Source organism: Trachinotus anak, unplaced genomic scaffold (assembly GCF_046630095.1).
Source record: "Trachinotus anak isolate AG129_WGS33_773 ecotype Australia unplaced genomic scaffold, CSIRO_AGI_Tana_v1 ptg000015l, whole genome shotgun sequence".
NCBI classification, from domain to species: domain Eukaryota; kingdom Metazoa; phylum Chordata; class Actinopteri; order Carangiformes; family Carangidae; genus Trachinotus; species Trachinotus anak.
The window spans coordinates 929,551-952,366 of record NW_027273866.1 but is presented as its reverse complement, the minus strand read 5'-3'; the positions used below and the strand labels follow the sequence as shown (position 1 = coordinate 952,366).

The window sequence follows — 22,816 nt, the reverse complement described above, 5'->3', positions numbered from 1 at the left end:
CTGCAAAAAACAAAGCAACACTTCACCATCTTGGTGTAGACATACACACAAAACAAGATCATTTTCAGACACAAAATATTTTATTTGAAGCACTTAATTCTGACCAATATACATTATCCAACAGCTTATTTGTTAGCCCACTCCATATGCCATGAACAGGAAGCCTTAGCGTTGCATTACTTTACTGTCCATCACAGCAGCAAACTACCAAATCCTTACAAAAGATTCACAAAAATACAGATGCCAGCCAGCCAGCCAGCCAAAATATCAAAACCACATCCATTCTGTCTGAGTCACATTGACTGCATGGAGACACTTCTACAAATATTATCAAAAGCAATTTGTTCCAAGAATATCAGCATAAGCTTCCATACAAAACTCCCACTGTGTTATTGCAGCTGCAAACAAGTACTATAAAATGTCTAAAATAAGGACATTTAGAGCAAAACTGGCATCATTGTGCACCGATGCAAGAGGAACATGGTTAATTAGTGTCATAAAACCAGGAAGCAGTGAGAGCCATGATCTGGCCATGCTGGAATGAAGCACAGTGGTCTTTATGATCTTTGACTTAAAAGGGATGGGCCCTCAACAGGGGAGTAACCTGGTAACAGGTGAGGCTGTTTCTCTGAAACCCACACAGCGAAGGTGAGATGAAAGAAGCATCTCTGTGTAATATGAACAGCTGGGTTTCCTAAACCTTCTAGAAAGCGCCTGTTAGCAGCAAACAGGGTGCCCTTCTTCCAACAAAAACTACTGCTTTCCTTTTTGACTCAACTGTGGTGACGTCTAAAGAACGCTTTTTATTAAGAACTCAATCCAAAAAAAGATGTGAAACTACATTGTATCTAAGTTTGATAGGTTTTTTATAGCCTGACAGAATTATGTATCTTTGGCAAATGTGCTAAATGTTAAACTGTTACACCCGTGAGTAGGCACTATAAGCAAAATAGCATGTTCTGAATCTAAAAATAAATGTAGTTTGCGTATTGTACTGTTGAAATGCAGAGTTGCTTTGACTGAAAAAGTCCCCTGAATTACGATAGGTACAAGGTGCTCCACAAATGCTTAGCCAGGAGGAATATTTGTGTGGTTTACAAGACGGACACCGAAGTTTTTTTTTTTTTTTACTGATCATAATGTGACAATATTTCACAGGATTAATCACTAGTCAAAAGTGATGCACGTCAGGGTTTGAGAAATATTGTACGAGTCAAATTCCACTCATAGTAACCACTAAATAGCACAGCACTACAGCAGACCCACCTGTATATCCTGTTTCATTTGCATAGAACCTGTGCTGCATCGTTCATAAAGCGCACTATAACTGCTTCCATACATTTTTTTTCCTACAAATTTCAACAAAACACTTGTTTTTGTTACCAAAGTCACCAGTAAACTAGTTAATATGTCCTAAATAATATCTATTCTAACTACAAAATTGCACCAAATGAAACTGAACACAGGAAATTCACAAAATCATCTACGGTCACTTTCGTCATGTCATTATCTACAGTCAGTCACAAACATGGTTGCATTCATTCAACACAAAAACGTTTTCTCTTTAAGGCTTAACCCTGTAGACACATTAAATTGCCATGCAGATACACACATTCCATTGCAAGCAGGCAATGAGACACTGAGATAGAAAGCTGACATTGAAGAGTGTATATAAGGTCTTCTGCTTATTCCAGTTTTGCTATGACACATATATTGCATTATCGTGGATCACACACACTCAAACACACACACACACACCCACACACTATGTAACTTTTTCAGGCTTTTCAGGCAAAGTGAGAACAAAAGGAAAAAGAACGCCTTTGGCCTCCAGAGGTGCCCTCAGCGTCTCTTCAACAAAGTAGGCGTTCTCCTCCTCCACTACAAACTGGAGAGTCTGGGCTTTGTTCACACAGTAGATGCAGTTCCCGATTACAGCACACCTGAAGGGTAAATGACTTCCAAGCCTCTGTGAAGCGCAATCATGCCACATTTTCACTATGGTGTTGTACTTGAACACGTTAATGCCCTGCTCACGGTTGACGTCAAAGCGGTAGATGAAGCTTTTGAAAGCCACCATATCGGTGGACTTCTTCCTGCTGTTGTTGTAGGGACACTCCTGCCACTCATCCCTCTTGGGGTCGTACTTCAGAAGGCGGTAGAAGAGAGAGCCTCCTGATACATAAAGTTCTCCACTGCAGGTGGTGGCTTCGTGGGCCACCGCGAAGGCTCCCTTGGGCAAGGGGGCTGTCGTGGTCCAACGGTCCATGCGAGGGTCATATTTTTCCACTGTAAACAAACATTCCCCTCCAATGGCGTACAAGTAGCCATCCATAGACACAAGCTTTAGCTGGGCACGAGCCTGGTTCAGAGGCCTGACCTCAGCCCAGCGGTTGGTTATGGGGTTGTAACAGAAGACTTTGTCTGAAACTTTGCCCTTGTCCCCGTAGCCCTTTATTCCCCCTGCCACAAACAGGTAATTATACATGGTGCAGATCCCGCACCCTTTAGTGTTTATGTCCTCAGGCATCGCAGTCAAAGGTCTCCAGTCATTTGCTGTTTCGTTAAAGCAGTAAATCATATGGTTCTCTTCTAAAGACCCCATTGACAAGGGGCTCTGCGGTCGGCTGCCGCAGCGACTCGGTGGCCGGCTCCCAACTCGATCAAACACATCATTTATCTCCGCAACCATCAGAGTCTTCCTCCCCTCCATTCTCTTCTTCAGGATCAGATCCCGCTCAGATCCAGTCAGACGGCCATAGACAGCGGGGTCTTTGAGGATCTGGAGGAAGTTGTCACTCATGAAGCCGTAGGCCGTCTCCTTCAGTTCACTCAGTCGTTGCTTTTTGGAGATGGTCAGAATCTCATAGCAGTTCTCTGCATTGATTTGTTCGGACATGGAGTCCATGGCCGCCTGGACGGCACAGGGGATCTGAAGGATTTTAGCCCCCGTGATGACATCCACAACATTGTCCTTGCTGACATTCATCTGGGAAGTGTAAACATAGTCTATCAATGTAGACAAAGTCTTGTAGCTCACTCCCTTCACTTTCAGGATGTCTCTTGACAGCCGTGCTTTGAAATAGTCACTCTTCTCTGCCAGGACTGACTTGTGAGCGCTGATCGTCTGCCCGCCGACTTCGATGACTAAATCAGGCTCTTTTTTAGCCTGAGTATTTTCAGCTTCCTGGCTGAGGTTCGATTTTAGGACTGGCCGATCAGTTTCCTGTTTGGCTTGGCTGGACAAGCATACAGAGGAATCTGCACCATAAGACACTTTAGCTCTGGCGCCGTTGTGGATTTCACTGCTTGCACAATTTTGTTGCATGCCAGCAATGTGATTGGACACAGTGGAGTCAGTATGAGGAGGGAGATCTATCGCTCCCTTATCATTGGAGAGGTGAAAGTGATCAGCTCTTGAGACGTACGCGCCGTTACCTTTCTGATGATCAATATGATTATTATCCATCAGGCTTCCATCCAGCAGGTATTCCTTCTCAAACACTGGGGGAGAGCTGAAATCCTTGTCCTCCGGCAGGAATCCCTGGACATAACCCGGACATAAACTCCCATCTTTGTCAGTAGGCGTGATGAGGTCGTGGTTCACAGCGTGGAGAATGACATCAGCCTCCACAGTGATGGCCCCGCCGCCCTGCCTGCGGCCCTCGTTCATGTTGATGCACTCACTGGTGATGGGAGACCGCGTCTTCACCAATCATGCTGAGTGGATAGAAAAACTTGTTACTGTGACTGTACTCCTCTCTCTTCACCTACAGGGGGAAAAAAACAAGGAGGCAATTTAACTAAAGAGGTGTGGGAACAGTGACTCCTGAGGCTGCAAAGACTTCTTCATTCTCTAAGGGGCGCCATTTCTCTAATAAAAACAGACTGGAAACCGTGAAATTTAAAGGAAAATATTACTTTGTGCTGCCACTGCCAACTATGATGTGTAATACATTCCTGTATTAAACGCCCCAGTAATTCAGTCAGTACACTGAAGCGGCGCAACGTTTTAAGCGCAACATCTACAGCCTACCCATGAAAGCAATGTAAGCAATGCCGACCTGCGGCTTCTCCAGGCTGGAAACTGCACGACCTGCTGCAACCCTTCACCCTGCCTGCCCGTTATTTGTGACAATGTGGAGATATTCAGAGCGCATGCGCGCAGTGTGTTGCGCTGATGGGGGAATTAATCTCTAATATCGCGGGCAAAGGGCGTTTGTAATTACATCAAAAACTCAAGCACGAACGCGTCGATCACACGATGAGAAATCAGTTAATTCAGTCGAGTCAAAAAGAAACAGGAGGCATGTTGCTGTGATTGCAGCCACATTATAACCCGCACGTAAGGATTTCTGGCCCCGAGCAGTCTGACGCGACCTACCTGCGTTTCCGCGCTGTGACCGAGCAGCTCGGCGCCGGCAGCCTCCCCGCCGGTCCCCTCCACACGGCTCAGTTACGTAAGGCAGTCGCAATCCTGACGGGGCGGCCAGGCTGCGCTCCCCCTGGATGAGTCCACTTCACCGACAGCGTCCAGCTAGTTCATCCCATCCGTCCACCTTTTATCCGGCCGAGTCTCCGGGCTGTTGCTTTCATCCGCTCCCGCTGTGAGATCTCCCCGGAGCCCGCGGTGGAGGAGCGGCGGAGCGGCGGTCACGCAGTCATTTCAGGTCGCGCCACCTCCTGCAGATGAGCCGGATCAGTGGAAGCTGAGCGGAGCCGCAGCGCACACCCAGCGTCCCTCTCTCCAGGAGACAGAGAGGCAGAGACACGAGCTCCCTGCTCTCCGGAGGGTGATTTTGTTCTTTTTTTTTTTTTTTTTTTCAAACAGATGACTACAGTGAGGCGGTTATTATTGATCTAAACCACGCCCCCTTCAGTCGGTATTAACCCTACTCCATCTGTTGGAGATGCGACATTCCTCCACGCATCATCCTTGTCCTTGTCCTGGGTACCACGATGGGTGGGTGGAGAGCGGGGTGGTCAGGGAACGGAATATATGGGGGGAAACCCCTCCCTCCTCCTCCTTTTGCACAAGTATATGGCAAACCCAGCCGGAATAAGTGTGACCCTTTACATTAATACTGGTATACATGAAAAAATTCAACACTCATTCGCCTCCCATTAGGATTTTATATTGTGGTAACACTATTTCAAAAAAAAAAAAAGGTTTGTGCACCACTTGTTTGTGCAGAAGAGTTTATCACAATGTCTGTAGAACTGACATGTCCACTCCCTGACATAGACTGTACATACTTGAGGCAGGTTTAATCCAAAACTTAACAGTGCTCTACAAATATGAGTCACACTTTCCTTTTTCATAATACTTCAAAACTATCTGATCGGAGTTCAATGAGAGAGACAGTCTGAACCAATCAGAGTGAAGCGTAAGGGTTTTCTGTGCAGTAAAAGCAATGATGTGCTTTGCATGGAAAAGTAACCTTGTGAGTGGAAAAGTCTGCTCACGTATGTCAGCCCAGTGACACAAGCAGCATGTGAGACACATACACTCAACATGTGAAAAGGCACATCCTCACAGGGCAGCAGCTGAGGTAGTGGACATTTTTATCCAGGGTCTGTAACCTCTCAGCCGTGGAGACTGCTCGTCTTAACAGCTGGCCTTCAAATACAAAAATAGAGGGGAGCCACCGCGAGGGCATCACACAACTATCAGCCCTGTGAGATTAGACTGCATTCAGCGGGGAGGTTTTGATGCCAGATATTCTAAGAACAAAGACTTGCTGAGCACACAAAATGAGTATCTCCATGGAAACTTCAGGGTCAGAGGGAAAACAAAAGACTTCCAGTCACAGAACTGCGTTGATATGCGAGCAATGGCAACACCCAGCCAGACAAACTGATAACTGGGTTACTTAGTTAGACTGAGGCGTTGCCATGTTGTACTCCTAGTTAATAAATACAAGGCAGTATTTAGTTACAGGAGTTAAACATTATCTTAGGTTTACATCAGTATATTAGATAGAACCAAATAAATCAGATCAGATAATATTTAGGATCTTCCTATGGTGCCATGGATTGCAGGAAAGGAAAAACTCCAATCTGCAGTCATCTTGTCTATTTTTGTTAGAACTGACAATATAGTGAAATATGGTTGTGCAACAGTGGACGTGGGCGTTATATGAGAGAAAATGTCTTGACCCTCTCTGTTCAGCAGTGGGAGAAATGAGCAGTGAAATCCAGGAAGAGCTGTATCAGGCTCAGTTCCTGCGGCCCCTCAGGCACATTGCTAGTCCCTGCATGTACTGATGGCTGCACACAGTCGGAGTGGAGCAGAAGTACAAGGTTATTTTAGAGTCAAGAAAAATAGGCACACTGACACCATTTCCTCCCTCTTTTATCTCTGAATACTGCTCCTTGCTTTGAATATGATAAAAATCAGCTTCGCGTTATTTTGTTTGGCTTTAAACTTTCCAAAACTGCAGAAAAGCTGCCACGTGGTCGACATATTCTGGATAAATACACATCAAATACACAAGTTTGCTCAATAAAACAATGTTTATGGATTTGTTAATATACATAACAGACGTACAGACAAGTTGTGACAAATGAATAAAGCTTTTTGTCTTTTTTCCTTTTAAATACCGTTATGTGAGAAACAAAGATGCACTGGGGGGAACAAAAAAAAAAAAAAACTCTTGTGGTGATAACAACTCTTTCTTCCCTTTTTGAATAGAAACCTGGCCAGCCAGGGATTCTCCTCAAGCCTTCTCAAACTAATGCAGTCATTAATATTTCACCTTTTTATCCCTTGACTCTGTTAACAGAACCGTTGGAACACTGCACAAGCTGGTCCAATAGTAAAAGGATCTGATTCCATATTAACACTTTCTCTGACCCCAAAACTCCTACACATGTAATCCTGAGTTGTCATACTTCATATTTACAACTCTGGCCTTGACAGATGATCTAAAGTCTGGCAAAAACCTAATCCTAATCTTACATGAAACATTTATGTAACAGTTTCCAGGCCCCATCGTTACCTTACACGCCTTTCAAGCAGGACAATGTCATTTCTTTTCAACACTGTTTTAAATACTGCAGTCCTATACAGTCCACTGGTATGGCACAAACACTGGAGAGTAATGAAATGTATTAACCATGTTACTGAACACCCATCAACTTCATCAGATGGTGAAATTAAAGACCTTTCAGTGTTTCCAAATTAATGCATCCCCTCAACAAGTACAGTATATCCTTTGACTGGTCTGTAGGCTGATGATTGCACCATCAAACATCATGATTGAGTGGTTTTATTGATCCTTTCTTCTTTTATGGTAGGAGACATCATTAGAAACATTGTGGAAATAATGCAGAGTGCCTGATGCAGTTCTGGCTTAAATAACACATTTAGTTGTTTTGACTCATCTCAAATATTGTGTGAAGTGTAACACCAGGTCTCCTTGTGTGAGTTGTGTGCAGCACTTCGGTTCAAACCTGAAAAAAAGGCAGAATATAAAGGTGAGATCCAACAAATATGCAATAAAATTTTCTACTTGTAACTGATAACATGCTCCTTTACTAACCTATCAGGGTGCTTTTGGTGTCACATGTTAAGTAAGGGAATCTGCCAGATCATGATCGTGGAGGTGGTGTCTTCATGGCGAGACTGTTTGGTCTTTTTGTTCACCCTGCGGTGACCCAAACCTCCGGACACCACCAGCAGAGAACTGACGTCCACCTTGCTTGAGCGGCGGCCCCTCTGGTGGTGGGCCGGGTCATGGAGCATGTCATAAAGGGCCCCGTCCTCGGGCCCATGCTCCAAGGAGCCCTGGGATGGAGCTAAGGAGCCGCAGGATGAGGAGGACACAGAGTCCTGGAGAGCCATGGTGGTGCAACCTGCCTCTCCCAACCACACTCCTCGTCCCTGAGGAGGAGTCAGGGCTGAATCTGAGGGCGGCTGGGTGCTCTCCACATCCTCTGTCTCTGCTGGCTGGACTGAAGTGGGAGGGGTGGAAGAGGGAAGGCCAGAGGGCCGGTTGCACACTGCAGCAGCCACAGTGAGGAATTTCACTGGTCCACTGTGGGCGTGTAAGGACACCATACCCCGACCTGACGACAAGTGCAGCCACATAAGTAATCACAGAAAACCTAGCTGAACTTCTAAATAATGTCAAAAAGTAAAACAGTCAGCAAAACAGCAAAGGACAGGTCTCCTCCTTGAGGATATATCCTTCCAAGGTCATTACGTGGAAGAACTGCATATACGCAGAGCTGAAACAATGATCATTAATGGTGATTTGTTCACTAAACATTCTGTCATTCTGTGGGAAATTAATAATAGGCTTTTCAAAAAAAACTTTTTTATCTAAAAGTCTAAATCTAATGTCAGTCTAAATTAATTAATCCATATAATAAAATGATCATTAGTTTGGAGTCCTATATGGAAGTACATTTGAAAACGTGATACAGTGATGTTTGAGTGTTACCTGTGACCTTGGGGATCCCCTGCAGTCTGGGGACAGAGAGAGCCACAGTCACCCCCAGGTTGGTCCCTACCAGAAGCAGACCGTGACAGACCAGCAGACTGCTCACTGACACTCTCTGGTTCCCTGGGGATAAAAACAGAAGCACAACCCGGGTTTAATCTTACCCAGATCAAACCTCTTTCTAAAGCAAATGCATTGACATTTTGTTAAAATACAGAGAGAAACAGTTAGTGAATGATTGTTGGCAGAGATATCCTCCAACCCTGGGTGATTTACAGTGTGGATTGTGGTGTTGTGGTGTGAATTGCTGGACCTCACACTGATGTACCGTGCACATACACACTTGTATCTCCTGGAAAATCAGAAATGTGCATGATTAATGGGCCACTTCAACGGGTTTGAATAAGTGTGGTGCATGGGAGGGAGGTTGTATCTGTTTTAGTGAGTAGGGGCATTTCTGCAGCGATGATGTTTAACAGTTATTTGTCTCCAGGGCAACGTAAAGAGGAGCCTGAATAAAAGCTGCTCTTTTCAAGTGTCTGAACACAGAAAAACGCACCATTATGGTCTGCTTTGAGTCAAACAAACAAACACAAAAGTGTTACGTAACAGAATGCTGTAATGCTGTAATTAAACAAGGAGCTCTGCCTCTATTGAGAAAGTTTGTGGCAGCTACAAAAGGACGATCTGATCTGACCTTTTATATTCCTTCCTGGTCAGAGAAATCACAGTGAGGCCACTTTAGACTAAAAAAGACGCTATTGTTAAGTTAACAGCACCTTTCAGCAAGGATGGCAATAAAGTCGGGCTTGCTGACAGCCTGTGCTAGGTGACTTATTATGTGGAATTTGGCACTTGTGTCAAATCGTCCCCTCACAGGAGCTTTGTCAGGAACAAGCTATGTAAGAGGTGGTATCTAGTCAGACAGTTTTATCATCATTTTTATGATTGTAATAAGAATCTCAGGTTCTGCAAAAACAGTCCTTTCAGTCCTGCTATGTGGAAGGCGAGACTGTCATGAGTCATTACTGCTGTAACAGCTTGACTTGAATTTCCTCCCTCAAAGTAATCCTCTTGGGCTTTAGAAAAAATTACTGCCAGTCTCTCTGCCTGACCCCCTCACTAGAGCTGACCCCTTGCATGGGGCACACACACACACACCATACTGCCACACTTCCAGGAATCCTGCCAGATAGGCAGGCAGGTACAGTGGAAGACAAGGCTCTGCGTCTTGCCCACATGTGCTTCTAATGAGGGCCCACAGTGAGCAGAAACACACAGACTGCTGGTCGGGGACCTTGCTCAACTTCCTCCTTTCATAATATTTGGAGTTCCCCACCCAGAGGGTGAACTAAAATAAACCCAGAGTGAGCATCAACATGGCCCAGCTCTGGCCCTGATCCTATACCAGAGCACCACTTTGATCTGCACTTAGTCCTGACAACCACCAGCAGGAGGGAGGAGCAAATCCCAAACATTACAATAATACACTATATCAGCCTTTCAATCAGTCCAGAAATAAGTCAGATCAGCACAATTGAATCATCATGGTTTCAGTCTGTATAGATGGATGTTACACCCTCATTCTATATTACCCCTATTGTAAAGACAATGGATTTGTTCTAGGTCATCAGTCTGTATTTCTAAGAGTCTACAGCCTCGCTAGCAGCTTTGTGAGGCTAAGCTTAGGTACAGTAGCCTTGAGCTAAATACCAACGCTAGCATGTCAACAAGCTCACACTGACAACGTTAACATGCTGATTAGCAGGTATAGCATTTACTATGCTCACCCTTTTAGTTCATCATGTTAGCATCTGAACATTTGTTGATTGTAAGATCAGAGGATCAAAGTGAATACAGTAAATTCTGAAGGGGAAATTAATGTCTATAGCAAATTTCACAGAAATCCATAAAATAGTTGTCAAGACATGACTGAAAACCCAAATGTGAACCTGACAGGAGGATCAGAGGATCACCAAACTCAGTATGATGCATCCTCTGCCGACCATGGATGTCTGTATACTATAGAAATCTGTCCACTAGTTGTTGAGATTTTCCAGTCTGGACAATGCTTTAAAAAAAAGACTAAATACTGCCATTAGCTTTTTCCAAGAACACGTTAAATTTCCAACAAGTTTTGACTGGAGCTACTTCACAGTGCAGTTGTGTTATCCAGTCCTACCCTGTTGAGTCAGTGCTTGGATCTCTGAGGGAGTGGATGTTCATTCAGGAATAAGTGTGTTATCCATGTCGGGAGGTGTGTAACAACGGTGGCCTACAAAGAAAGAAAAGCTGGAGGTGTTATTTACTGACCCCCCTGATGTTTGTCTCCCATTAGACCATGCATGGCTGCCTATTTAGGTCACGGAGCAGCAGACAAAGGCAGATACAGCAGCCAGGCAGTCAGCCACCATTCTCTGAGACATCATCACAATACAGTCTGCTTTGATGGAGCCCCACTGCCTTTTGAAGTGCTTATTAAGAACTTTTTAAGATATTCCATCTTTTATTAAAATTTAAATTTATTCACACTTTACACAATGATTTGCCTCCCTTTTTCCTTTACTGTGAGTATTTATGACTATTTTACAGCTTCTGTTCTTGGCCTGATGTAGATTTTCTGTCCTACTTTACTTTGGAAAAGAGATTCAGTGGGACTAGCCTGGTCCCGTGGGATGAATATAGAATAAAACAAATCCATAGTCCAATCAGAAGATGCACATTCAGAATAAGATTTGGGAAAATAGAGAGACAGCAGTCTGTTTTAACTCCAGGAGCTATCATCCACTGATACCACTAAATTACTGTAAAACATGAACTGCTTAGCATTCTTTAATAAGCACTAGCTATGAGTTACAGTGATAATGATGGCTATTACAGCATATTAACCCACTGTGTGTTTAGTGCTTGGATAAGCAACTCCTGTCTCCAAAGAAGGGAGTTAGTAGAATTGCTCCAACATGCTTGAACATGAGAAGGATAACTCCACCTAGAGCACCACCTGCATTTAACACTGCACCATTCATAGAGGCATTCACACTGAAGACAACGCCCCATGTTCTCTTTTCTTGTGGTGATATTGTTCACTGGGTCAATCCTGAGCCTGATTGTGTTCTGTAGATAAGCTATAAATGCATTAGGATCTGTAATGTAATATTCCTTCATAATAATGTGGACTTCCTGTTATTTTTTCCCATTTCCTGATATTTTTTCTAGCTTGCATCTCAGTTAATAAGCATTAATGGAGCAAAGAACTGCAGATGAAAGACCCCTCACTCTTTGCCTCTAACTTATCTACTGCAGGCAGTCCCTCATGTCCAAACACTTTGGCTGGTAGTTACAATTACATTAGTCTGTAAGAGTTTGTGCAGAAACAGCACATTTTTTGGTCTCATTCTGTTCCACAGCAGCGGCCGGCAGTGATACGTGCCACTGTGGACCACTCTGCCAAAGTACAGATCAAAACAGATAACAAGCAGAGTGGCAAACAGGTGGATTTAATCCAACTGTCATTAAAATATGCAAATCACAACTAAACAACCTTGTTGGGTGCGTCAAACTGGATAAAAAATTTTGATTTCCATACTGACTGACAGTCCAGGGGCCCAGTACAGTTTTGAGAGGAAGTGAGCTGTTAATGGCGAGGCCCAGAGGATGAAAGCTTTCATGTGTGGTGTTCTGCCCCAGAACCAGCTTCCGCTGCGGTTGTATGGATCCTATTAGCCAATATGGGCAGCAAGGTCCCAAAGCAGTCTGTTTTTATCATTCACATCTGTCTGACAAAAAAGCCTTCCACTTTACTCTAAACACTGGGCATCAGAGATTCTCCCACAATATCAAGACACTCGAGATACCCCAAACAATTGGAGTTTTCTCTTACATTTTTGCTTTCAATTAGAAATTTCCTTGAGGAAACTTGTAAATTGTAAATTCAGAGCTGCCAGTGCTGTTCATAAATCTGTTTTCTCTGCAGTCTGAAGCATGATGGTGCAGAAATGCTGTTAATCATTGTGGCACAGTGAATTACTTGTAGCCATGGATACACAAAGCTGTGAGTGAATGGTTCTTTGTTATAGTTTGTTTTTAACGCTTCACAGCAGTGGGTTTTGTCTTCGTGGCTGCTCCAGCAGCAAAGGGACATTTAAACCATCTCCGAAAACCTAATTACACAAAATCTGACATTCTGCTGATTAATAAATGTTGCTTCTAAAAAAAAGACTATAGACCCATTGCCCTGACCTCTGTGGTCATGAAATCATTTGAGCGTCTTGTCCTGTCCCACCTCAAATCCATCACTGACCCACTCCTGGACCCCCTGCAGTTCGCCTACAGAGCCAACAGGTCTGTAGACGACGCCGTCAACATGGCTCTCCACTTCATCCTCCAGCACCTGGACTCCTCAGGGACCTATGCCAGGATCCTGTTTGTGGACTTCAGCTCTGCCTTCAACACCATCATCCCGGCTCTGCTGCAGGACAAGCTCTCCCAGCTGAGCGTGCCTGACTCCACCTGCAGGTGGATCACCGACTTCCTGTCTGACAGGAGGCAGCACGTGAAGCTAGGAAAGCACGTGTCTGACTCCCAGACCATCAGCACTGGATCCCCGCAAGGCTGCGTTCTTTCTCCTCTGCTCTTCTCCCTGTACACCAACACCTGCACCTCCAGCCATCAGTCTGTCAAGCTCCTGAAGTTTGCAGACGACACCACTCTCATTGGACTCATCTCTGATGGCGATGAGTCTGCCTACAGGTGGGAGACTGAGCGTCTGGTGACCTGGTGCAGGCAGAACAACCTAGAGCTAAACGCTCTGAAGACAGTGGAAATGATAGTGGACTTCAGGAAGAGCCCAGCCCCACCCACCCCCATCACCCTGTGTGACTCCCCCGTGGCTACCGTGGAGCATTTTCGCTTCTTGGGAACCACCATCACACAGGATCTCAAATGGGAGCTAAACATCAGCTCCCTCATCAAAAAAGCTCAGCAGAGGATGTATTTCCTGATGCAATTGAAGAAGTTCAACCTGCCAAGGACTATGATGGTGAACTTCTACACCTCCATCATCGAGTCCATCCTCACCTCCTCCATCACCATCTGGTACGCTGCTGCCACGGAGAGGGACAATAACAGACTGCAGCGTATCATCCACTCTGCTGAGAAGGTGATTGGCTGCAATCTTCCGTCCCTCCAGGACCTGTACGCCTCAAGGACTCTGAGGCGTGCAGGGAAGATTGTAGCTGACTCCTCCCACCCTGGACACAAACTCTTTGAGACACTCCCCTCTGGCAGGAGGCTGCGGTCCTTCAGGACCAAAACCTCTCGCCACAAAAATAGCTTCTTCCCATCTGCTATTAGCCTCATCAACAAGGCTAGAGAGCCCCACTGTTGCTGATCAATTGCACCAATCACCAGAAAAAATTCCTTGTATGTGAAAACATACTTGGCAATAAAACTGATTCTGATTCTGATTCTGATTCTGATTCAAGTGGGAGAAGAGCCTGATGAAAAGAGCTACCATGCTTTAGCAGATTTTACAGAACTTCCACAAATCCCCTGATGACATTAAGCAGCTAAATACTCCTGATGTTTTTCTGAATGTTATTACTACCTTATGGCAATAATAGAGAAATCCCACTGAAGACTGAATGTACAGACATGCTATGCTAATAACAGTAGTGCTAACGATGCTATAGATGAGATAACACAGAACAACTACAGGCTAATCATTACATGAAGACGACGAGACACATACAGATTAAATCTTAAAGAGGAAAAGAGACGACTGTCAAAAAACATTTATATGAAACTTCAAGTCAACAGCACAAAGAATACTTCAGGAAGTGCACGCCAAACCACAGCTGTCTGCATTATTCAGCATGGAAGAAAAATAGACCGAAAGCAAAGTGATTGTGCGGCACAAATCCAGACTTCATACCAACAGAAGAAATCTCCTCTCAATAACAAAATAAACTGAAAAATACAGTCATCATTTTAGGCTGTTTTTGGGTCAAGCCGATGTAAGACAGCAGATTACAAGATCCAAAGCTACAAGCTGCTCTGGTGACTTCACCCCAGGACGACTGACACACTAAAAGTCATTTGATTTGATCTGAACATCCTCAGCAACAATGTTTGTCTTAAACACACATAGCAACATGTCAGGAAACTATCCTTGTTTCACATCCCACTAAATACAGTATGATCTACTGCCATAGTAACAAAGCCAGACTCAAAGCTAAAGGACACGTGTGCGAACTAAAAGCAGTATTGTTGTGTGACGCAATACACCTCTTGGTTTTAGGCATATACTGTGTGAATTCTTCCTCTAAAACAAATATTTACTCTCCAGAATAAAACTCATCTGGTTTCAAATGGTCTGTGAGCTACGGCCCATTTAGCTCGCCTCCGCCTGACACTGTTCTGCAGATGTTACAACCTGTTAATGACTGGTTTACATCTGCAGTGCCTTACACAATCAGGGATCAAGGGTGAGCCACTATGGTGGAATGAAGTAAGTAAGCTCCCTTTAAAGCAGCATTACTGCACTCACTAGTAATGCTATCCTTGATCTGTAGAAGGGAAAAAACAACCCTCTGATACTCCTACATCTGTTTTTTTCAACATATTTAAGGTGAAGTTAACCCGAATTACATAAAACAGCTTGCTATTATTACATCTTGTTTGACTGAGGTTACTTGTTGGTGGAAAGATGTTATTTATACCTTTTAAGTGATTGATTTTTTTGTGTAATAGTGAGTCTCAAAACAAGCTCCTGATCTCTGATGTTTCATATGGCTGAGGAATGTTGTTTTATGCTGAACTCCATTAGTTTTAGTAGTAGTCACATCACACATAATACAGTAAATACCGTATAAACAATATAGAGAGCAAAAAACAGTCAATGGTTTATGCATTGAATTGAACTGAACAGGCTCAGGCTGAAGCAAAATACTTATATCTGCCTGCCTACATTCTTATCATTTAAGGTACCCACCAAAAAGAAAGGAAAATTGTTCACACTTGTAACCCTCAGAAATAAACCAAGAAATTACACATTTTTTTCATGTATATTTTAATTTCTTACCTTTTATATTATCATTGTCTCATAATTTAAGAAGTTCTGTAGCTTAGCTGTAAATATGTATTATATTTCAATGTGATGTCATAATTCTTATTGTCTGTGTTTTGTCAGTTAATAAAACAGTGTCCTGTTATTTATTTGTGTTAAACTTTGGGATGGATCTTTCTTTTAGACGGTGCCTTCCAAAGCTATACAAAATTACTTGAGGACGTCACAAGATTTTTATGCAACACTATGAATAGAAGCAAAATGAGAGGGTCCAGATCAAGTGTTTACATTAAAGAAGCCTTTGAAAGAGGATGAGAGCGTGACAGACCTGCCATAACAAGAGCTGTCTGGATGAGCACCTACGCTGATGTCAGCTAATTACTGACAGGCACCAAGTACGACAGCACTTTAAAAACATGAGGTCAGGAGACCTGCAACACCAACCGCGTATGCTGGGCTGTATTTGAATAAGTATAGTTGACTGGATGATCACAAGATCAGATATCAAAAGAGAGAACAACTATGCTTTGCTGTTCTTTGTCAGACAGTTTGACACTCACTAAAAGGTTTCACTCTCCATGAGGCGTTCAGATCACATTACTGAGTGACACTCAAGAGAAAGCAAAGAAAACTGAGAGTGGTGGTGGTGGGTGAAGTGGTAAAGATGGTTAAGACCACAGATTCAACATGACTGAATCTCAAACGTCAAGGCTCTATGCAGATCAAGGACTTCTACAAGGTGGGCAAAGTTCTGAATACTGCAGTACAATATGTCTTGTTATTAGTTACTGTGCAGACTGAATCATAACAGACATCATAACTGAGCAATCTACAAGAAGGAAAAGTCAAAGCACCAGCAGTTTAAACAGGCAGATGGTGCCATGTCAATGCTGCCTCCTACAGGCAAGAAAAGTAACAGCTAATGTAATTTTGACATTGGCACCACCTGCAGGCAATGAGTGTTGTATCTACAGTTCTTTCTTTAATAGCTGCTGTTTGTGCCCGTGTGAAAATGTATAAAATTGTCTGTTACTAAACTTAATACTTTAACTCATTGCCTAAATAATGAGTGCCTGAGGAAGCCGAACAATTTTCCCTTCCAAGTCTTTTCGTGTTTAATATCCCTGGGTTATTCAATCAGGCTGGTATTTTGTCTGTTTCAAAATAAAAATGGTGCCTTACCAGGCAGTGTATTGTGGACAGGTGTAGCAATGTTAATGTCCTGCAGATGCTCCAGAGTCTCTGTGTGGAAAAGGCGGAGTGTGGAACCAGAGCTGAAAGCGATCCAGATGCCCACACCAGCCACCACCATGTGGGACACCACCATGCCCTCTTCCTGGTGGGCCTCCAGCTGCTTCTGAATGGGGAAGATGGGGCACGATAACAGGACTGAGACATTAACTACTGCGCATTCACAATAAATCTTCAAGATGTTTATGACTGAAGACATCAGAATATTTTTAATGCCTATAGGTGCATAGACCAGTATACAGAACCTATAGGACCTCTGTAATAAGATATGCGTTTAAGAAAAGATATAGTATTTACATTAGCTTAAACACATTTTCAGTTTGGTGCAATGAAGTGCAGAAATCTAGCCCTTTGCAAGGAAATACAACAGTTATTTGCACACAATACTACGATGTTAGTTACATTTTATGCTCAGGCAAAATGCTCCAAAGGCCACAGAGAGAGTTTCTGGCTGTCCCATGTTGGCTGTGTGTTACAACAAACTAGAAAAAAATATTTGAAAAACCTAAAACACCAATCAACCCACAGAAAGTCTGTCTCAGTCTGTTTAGACTGCATCAGCTCATGCATTGTCAGCGGTTGTTATGTTTAGGACCCTGTGATTATGCTTTACCTTTGAGATGAAGAATCACATTTCCACAATGGACAACATAGAATATGATACAATGGGATTTTTTGGCTAAATGCACAATGATGTTTATTTAGGGGTGATGTCAATATTTCTGAACATAATGAGACTGTCAGGTGTAGTCAAAACAGCAAGTGCAAGGAAGGTAGAATTTACTAGTATTTAATAAACCTCAAATTAAATTAACTCTATAAACTTCTTATATATAAACTCTAGGTTTTCTGTTCATTCATTAGTTTAAATTACAGTAGCTTCAAATATGTGCAAAGTCCAATTTTGCATTCTGTACATAGGAAACCAATAAACTAGGCTTTTTCCATCTCCACAAGTTACATAATCTCACCACACATTGCTTGATGTGTAGGTGGAGTTATATTTGGCTAAGGAGAGTCCATTCACAAGTGTCTCAGTACAGGGTGCTGATAAAATGTGGCAATGGAGGAGCAATAAAAATGAAGGTATTGTCTTTTCCTTTTGATAAGTGTAAACCCTTGTGATCCACATTTGATCAAACTTTAATTATAATGATTAAGTGCTTATTGAAGTATCCAGTTTCTTTGTATCCGTCTCACCATGCTTTCCCCTCTGTCTCAGTCTGTCTCTTCTGTCTGACTTTCAGTCAACACTGTGGACTAACTGTAAGTCTTCAGTGAGGAAAAGAGAGCGAGACAGGCAGGTGGTCCAACATAATGAGCTTAATGAGGCTAAACAGATTATGAGTGAGTGCATGTCAGAGGAACGTTACTATTCCTGGAGCCATGGCAGGTGCCTCCATTCCTTAAACCAGGCCAGAACACACACACAGGGAATACCATCCACATTCCAGGATATGGAAAAACGAACACTGGGAAGTGAAATGAGGTACCCACATCTACTAGATGTCCTTTATACTTTTAGTGACCACATTTCACATGTGCTTAATATTTAACCATATGTCTCCACACTTAAAAGACACTTCTCTTCAAAACAGCCTTGACTGTTTCCTCCTTACTTTCCTTGTGATGTTTCTCTTCCCTTCTTTTGTCATCTTTTTAAAAAGTAAATCACATCTTCTTCTCTCTACTAAATTGCATATACTTTGGATGCAGTCCTCCTTTACTCACTATATTACTCATACCTTCAAGTAAACAAAACAGCCTCTCCAAACTATGTCTGTGCTTTTTCTTTTCCTGGTCTGGCCCATTCTCTAAGGAGGCGCAGATGTTCCCACAGATTTGAGCAGATAGGACGATGATTAACATGGTAATCATCTTTTTCACTAGAGCTTGTTTCCTGCATGATTTACACAGGCAGACTGGGACAGATACACAGATAAGGAGAAATGTAGCAAGGGTTATTTACTGCACACACACTGCTCTGTTTATGATGTTGACATGGTATGTAATAGCAATAACATCAGAGCTAGGATTTGTACCTCCACAGAATGTGTGTGGGTGCTGATGATGAAGACCTGTCCACCTGATGAAGCCCACAGGTGCTCCTCCACTGCTAGCATGGCCTTGACTGGGAGGACTCCCAGCTTCAGCACCTTGGGCTTGTCACAGTTCCACAAACCATCTGTAAGAACAAACATAACATTGGCAGCTCAGTACTCAAATAAAATAAAGAGAAAGTCTATTTCAAGAAATACCCAATGAAAAAATGCATTTTTTTATTTATTTATAACCCTCAGATATTGCATGCATATCACATATATTCAGTAAGGACCTGAAATGTAATAAGTTGCAGTAAAAATACATATGATGAGACATAAGTGACAACAAACCAAACACTATATATCTCTTCTGTTAGTGTTATTGCAATAACTTTTGAAATGTTAAGCCCTGGCATTTTTTTCATGTTATGGTTGGTTCATTGAAGACACTGTTACAGTCACTCTGTCTTCATTAATGTCATCTGTAAAGATCATCTGCATATATAACTGTACTAACGCTGGTGGAGTGGCCATTGATGGTTTCTGCAGCCTTCACAATGAATATAGATGGGCTGCAAGGCTTTAGTCAGAGCTGAGCTCAATCCCACACGCACCTCCTACACACTCTGTTCTACATGCGCCTGGGCACCTACAGTGCCAGCTCTACTGCAAAAAAACACCACATGCAGTGTCTTTATAAATATCAACACATTACATTTCTGCAACCGTTAGATTTGCTTCGTTTTGATTTGAATTTGTTGTCATAAAATGAGAGGATATGTAGGTTTGTTGTACAGAAAAAAGTTCTCTATTTGAAAAACAAACATGCATCGTAAAAGTGTAGATTTTTTACTACTGCTACTTTTAGCTAGAAGGGCCCTGTGTTGAATACGGGGTTCATTTCCTCCAGATACCACATTCCCTTAGTTAATCTAGGTCAGGAAGTGAATGCGGCCTCACCAATAGTGTTTGTTTAAGAGAAGGCACAAAGGCGGCTATTGAAGGGAGAGGTGCCACGCAGAGAGAGATGTTCTTTCAGAGGTACAGTAATGACTGGGGAAGTAGAGGTAATCTCCTAATAAAGGATCTAGGTGGGATTAGCATTCCAGCAATCCACTGTGTATATTGTTGTAATAATCATACTGTGTAGGTGAATGCATGAGGAAAAAAGAGAAAATAAAAAAGAAAAGGAGCAATAGAGGAGAGGGAAAAAATATCAGGAATGCCAATTTGGAGGCTTATGTAAGTGGTCTCTACTGTAGCGAGCCTGCCCACATCTCTCACTTCTCAAACTGTAGCATTCCTTCATGTCAGTGTCAGCTGCAACAAACTATTCATCCAAGCGCATATGTTTATGTGCATAAACAATGGCACATGAACCAGGCAGTGAAAACTGATTAAACAAGCCCATCATTTTTCTCATCTTCACAACTCTGTAATGAACAACAACAGGAAAAAGTAGAGGCATAATGCAGAACAGCAGAATACAGTTTATGTTCTGAGTGCCTGTCTGTGACGTGTGACCTTTGCTGAATCATTGCCTCCTTCTTTCTAAATCTCTCATACAGTCAGTCATGGAGGAAATAGCAAGCACGGCAGAATGAGGCTGACTGTCCAGCTTCAGACACACTACATCAACAGCAGAGTAACATTTCTATGCAGGATTAGTCAGCGCTGAAGGCTTTAAAGACAGCCACATTGCGGTCTGTTCAGAGTGTTTTTGATGTCTCGTCACAGTTTGCTGTGAGGGCCCACTTTAATCAGATGACTGCGTAGCGTCAAAGGATATAAGCTGATCATTCCTCCAAGTTCTGCTGGCTTTCTTCTCTGCTATGTAAACTGCTGGTCTACTTAAAATGCAAATGGAGTACAGACAGAGCCAGTCACTGTGACAAAGTACTTGAGCAGCATTACAACAAAGGCATGCAGGGTACAGTTTCCCTACCAAACTGTGCAGAATGATTCATCATTTTAGCATCATGCATGATGTCCCGGTGACAGAGCTGTTGAAGGGTGGAAATCACACAAATCAGACTTTAGGGCCAGGATTTCCCTGCTGGGAATTAATGTGACACACGAGTGGTGACGAAATGAAAAGCAGCTACTGCTGGAACATTCAGTTACACCAAAGACCAACACTGGCAGACACTCTGCCAGTGTCTAATGACTGGTGTGTGAAGAAAAACACATACACTGCATGTTTCTTCCAAACTGTAGCTTGACTGAGGGAGGAGCGAGAATAGTTTTCCTCGTGTCTTTCTGTCCTCAGGCCATCATCCATATTCTTTCTGTCTCTGTTTCGGTCTCTTGCTCTTGCACACACAAGCCTTACAGGCCAACATAAGAAAAACAACAAAGCCAGAAACTGATCAAGGAAACATAAAAGTTCTTTCTCAGAGAGGTTAGAAATCTAATTTGAGTCATATGTGGCATGGAGAGGAATGAATGTGTGTGACTAAGGTTAATAAAACATGCCTCTAGCAATGGCGGCATCACATGATAGTAACACCCATACTTAGATTTGACAGCCAAGAATTACAAGGATTCTCTTTCCTCATGTTCCAAAATATGGACTTATCTTTACCCTTACAATGTGACGCAGAGAAATATCAAACAGCGGAGGGAAACAGAGAGACAGAATGAGGAAGAGGCTCCGAGACCCTCTGTTTGCATCGCTATGAAAGCCAATAAGAGATGGAACAAAACAGAATGTGAAAGACTGTGGGAAGAGAGCAGCCCAGATCCTTTCCTCTGCTGCGCCTGTGCTCGTCTGGGAGGGAAGACACTAAATAGGTCACCACTAACAGATTGGCTTCTCCCAGACAACTGAGCAAATGGAAACAGAACCTTAACACAAAGGAGAGGAGACCCCTGACCCTGACTTACACACTAACTGTAACACAATGACTTCGAGACAAACAAAAAAAAAAAAGAAAAGAAAAAAAAAAAAAGAAAAAGCAGTTACAGCACTGGACCACAGAACAACAACATCTCTGTGTATGCTCTACACTGTTTGCTAAATGTTTAGCTGTGTCAATTTAACACCAATCTCTTCAGCATTTTAAGACATTAAATGTTCTGCCTATGGTTGGAAAAAGGCACCAGATGTGTAGCTTTAAGTAAGTAACGTCAGCATAAGTGCGTCAAAAGTTGATCAATCCAAAAACAAAGTCATTAAGTCAGCCACAATTCTCTTATTCATGTGCATGGCCAATTATGGTCAAAGTTACAAAATTCATGGCTAGTGCAGACTAAATAAGTAAACAATGTCAGCCTACACACTCAAAAAAATCTAATTAACTCAATGAATGAATTTCTGTTTTGCACAATAACAGTGATTTAACCTCATAATTGCCCAAATTATAGCTATTTAAGAGAGTCAACAAACGGCCAAATTCTGAGAAAATAACAGAAGAGATACACAAATTCACAAGTCCACCCCCTCCTCTCACACACACACACACACACATACACACACCTTGTGATCTGGAGTAGATCGCCACAGAACCGCTGACCAGGCCGGCATACAGACAGTGTTTCTTATAGACCAGGCTGGTGACAGTGGACTTGTCTGGTGTGAAGAAATGCTGCAGACGTACTTTCTTGGTTCGTTGGCTGCTCTTATACACAATGATGCTGAACAGGGCAGGAGATAAAGTTAGAAAAAATTACTGACTTCAGTTATTACTTTGGTGTTTGTGAGACATTTTATAGTCTTGTCATAATAGCATGCAGCATTTGACAGTTTGAATGATATGTGTAATGAAAGTTTTAAATTTAAGTCTAGAAAAACCAGTTAACCTATTTTATGTTTATGTTTATGTCTATTTTTTTTTTGCACCAATCACCAGAAAAAATTCCTTGTATGTGAAAACATACTTGGCAATAAAACTGATTCTGATTCTGATTCTGATTATAGCTGAAACAGGTGAAATACATTACAGCTAATTTCTCACCAGAAGAAAACAGTACACAAAGAAATTTTTGTGTCCTCGCTTTCCCTGGATTAG

At 42.7% G+C, this 22,816-nt stretch overlaps 2 protein-coding genes across 7 annotated transcripts in view; both read right to left on the bottom strand.

Moving 5' to 3' along the window:
* Window positions 1-61: 61 nt before the first annotated feature.
* Window positions 62-4,757, bottom strand: LOC139633442 (kelch repeat and BTB domain-containing protein 11). 3 transcript variants are annotated; one of them, XM_071499150.1, is made up of 2 exons: window positions 4,385-4,757; window positions 62-3,770 (listed from the first exon to the last, which is right to left on the bottom strand). In XM_071499150.1, the coding sequence occupies exon 2, from the start codon at window positions 3,671-3,673 to the stop codon at window positions 1,766-1,768; it is 1,908 nt and encodes a 635-aa protein (XP_071355251.1). In that variant the 5' UTR covers window positions 3,674-3,770; window positions 4,385-4,757; the 3' UTR covers window positions 62-1,765. The 3 variants fall into 3 exon arrangements, with proteins under 3 accessions (XP_071355251.1, XP_071355252.1, XP_071355253.1); XM_071499151.1 differs by having other exon boundaries at window positions 62-3,720; XM_071499152.1 differs by lacking the exon at window positions 4,385-4,757 and adding an exon at window positions 4,065-4,143.
* A 1,740-nt stretch (window positions 4,758-6,497) lies between these two features.
* The window catches only part of arhgef10 (Rho guanine nucleotide exchange factor (GEF) 10), a 52,640-nt gene continuing 36,321 nt past the window's right edge, over window positions 6,498-22,816 (bottom strand). For all 4 annotated transcript variants that reach the window (XM_071499149.1, XM_071499146.1, XM_071499147.1 and 1 more), the window contains 6 exons: window positions 22,285-22,442; window positions 18,807-18,949; window positions 16,696-16,870; window positions 8,448-8,570; window positions 7,545-8,070; window positions 6,498-7,455 (listed from right to left, as the gene is read on the bottom strand). In XM_071499149.1, coding sequence (XP_071355250.1) covers window positions 7,565-8,070; window positions 8,448-8,570; window positions 16,696-16,870; window positions 18,807-18,949; window positions 22,285-22,442 — 1,105 coding nt within the window. In that variant the 3' untranslated portion in view covers window positions 6,498-7,455; window positions 7,545-7,564. The remainder of the gene's footprint in view (window positions 7,456-7,544; window positions 8,071-8,447; window positions 8,571-16,695; window positions 16,871-18,806; window positions 18,950-22,284; window positions 22,443-22,816) is intronic.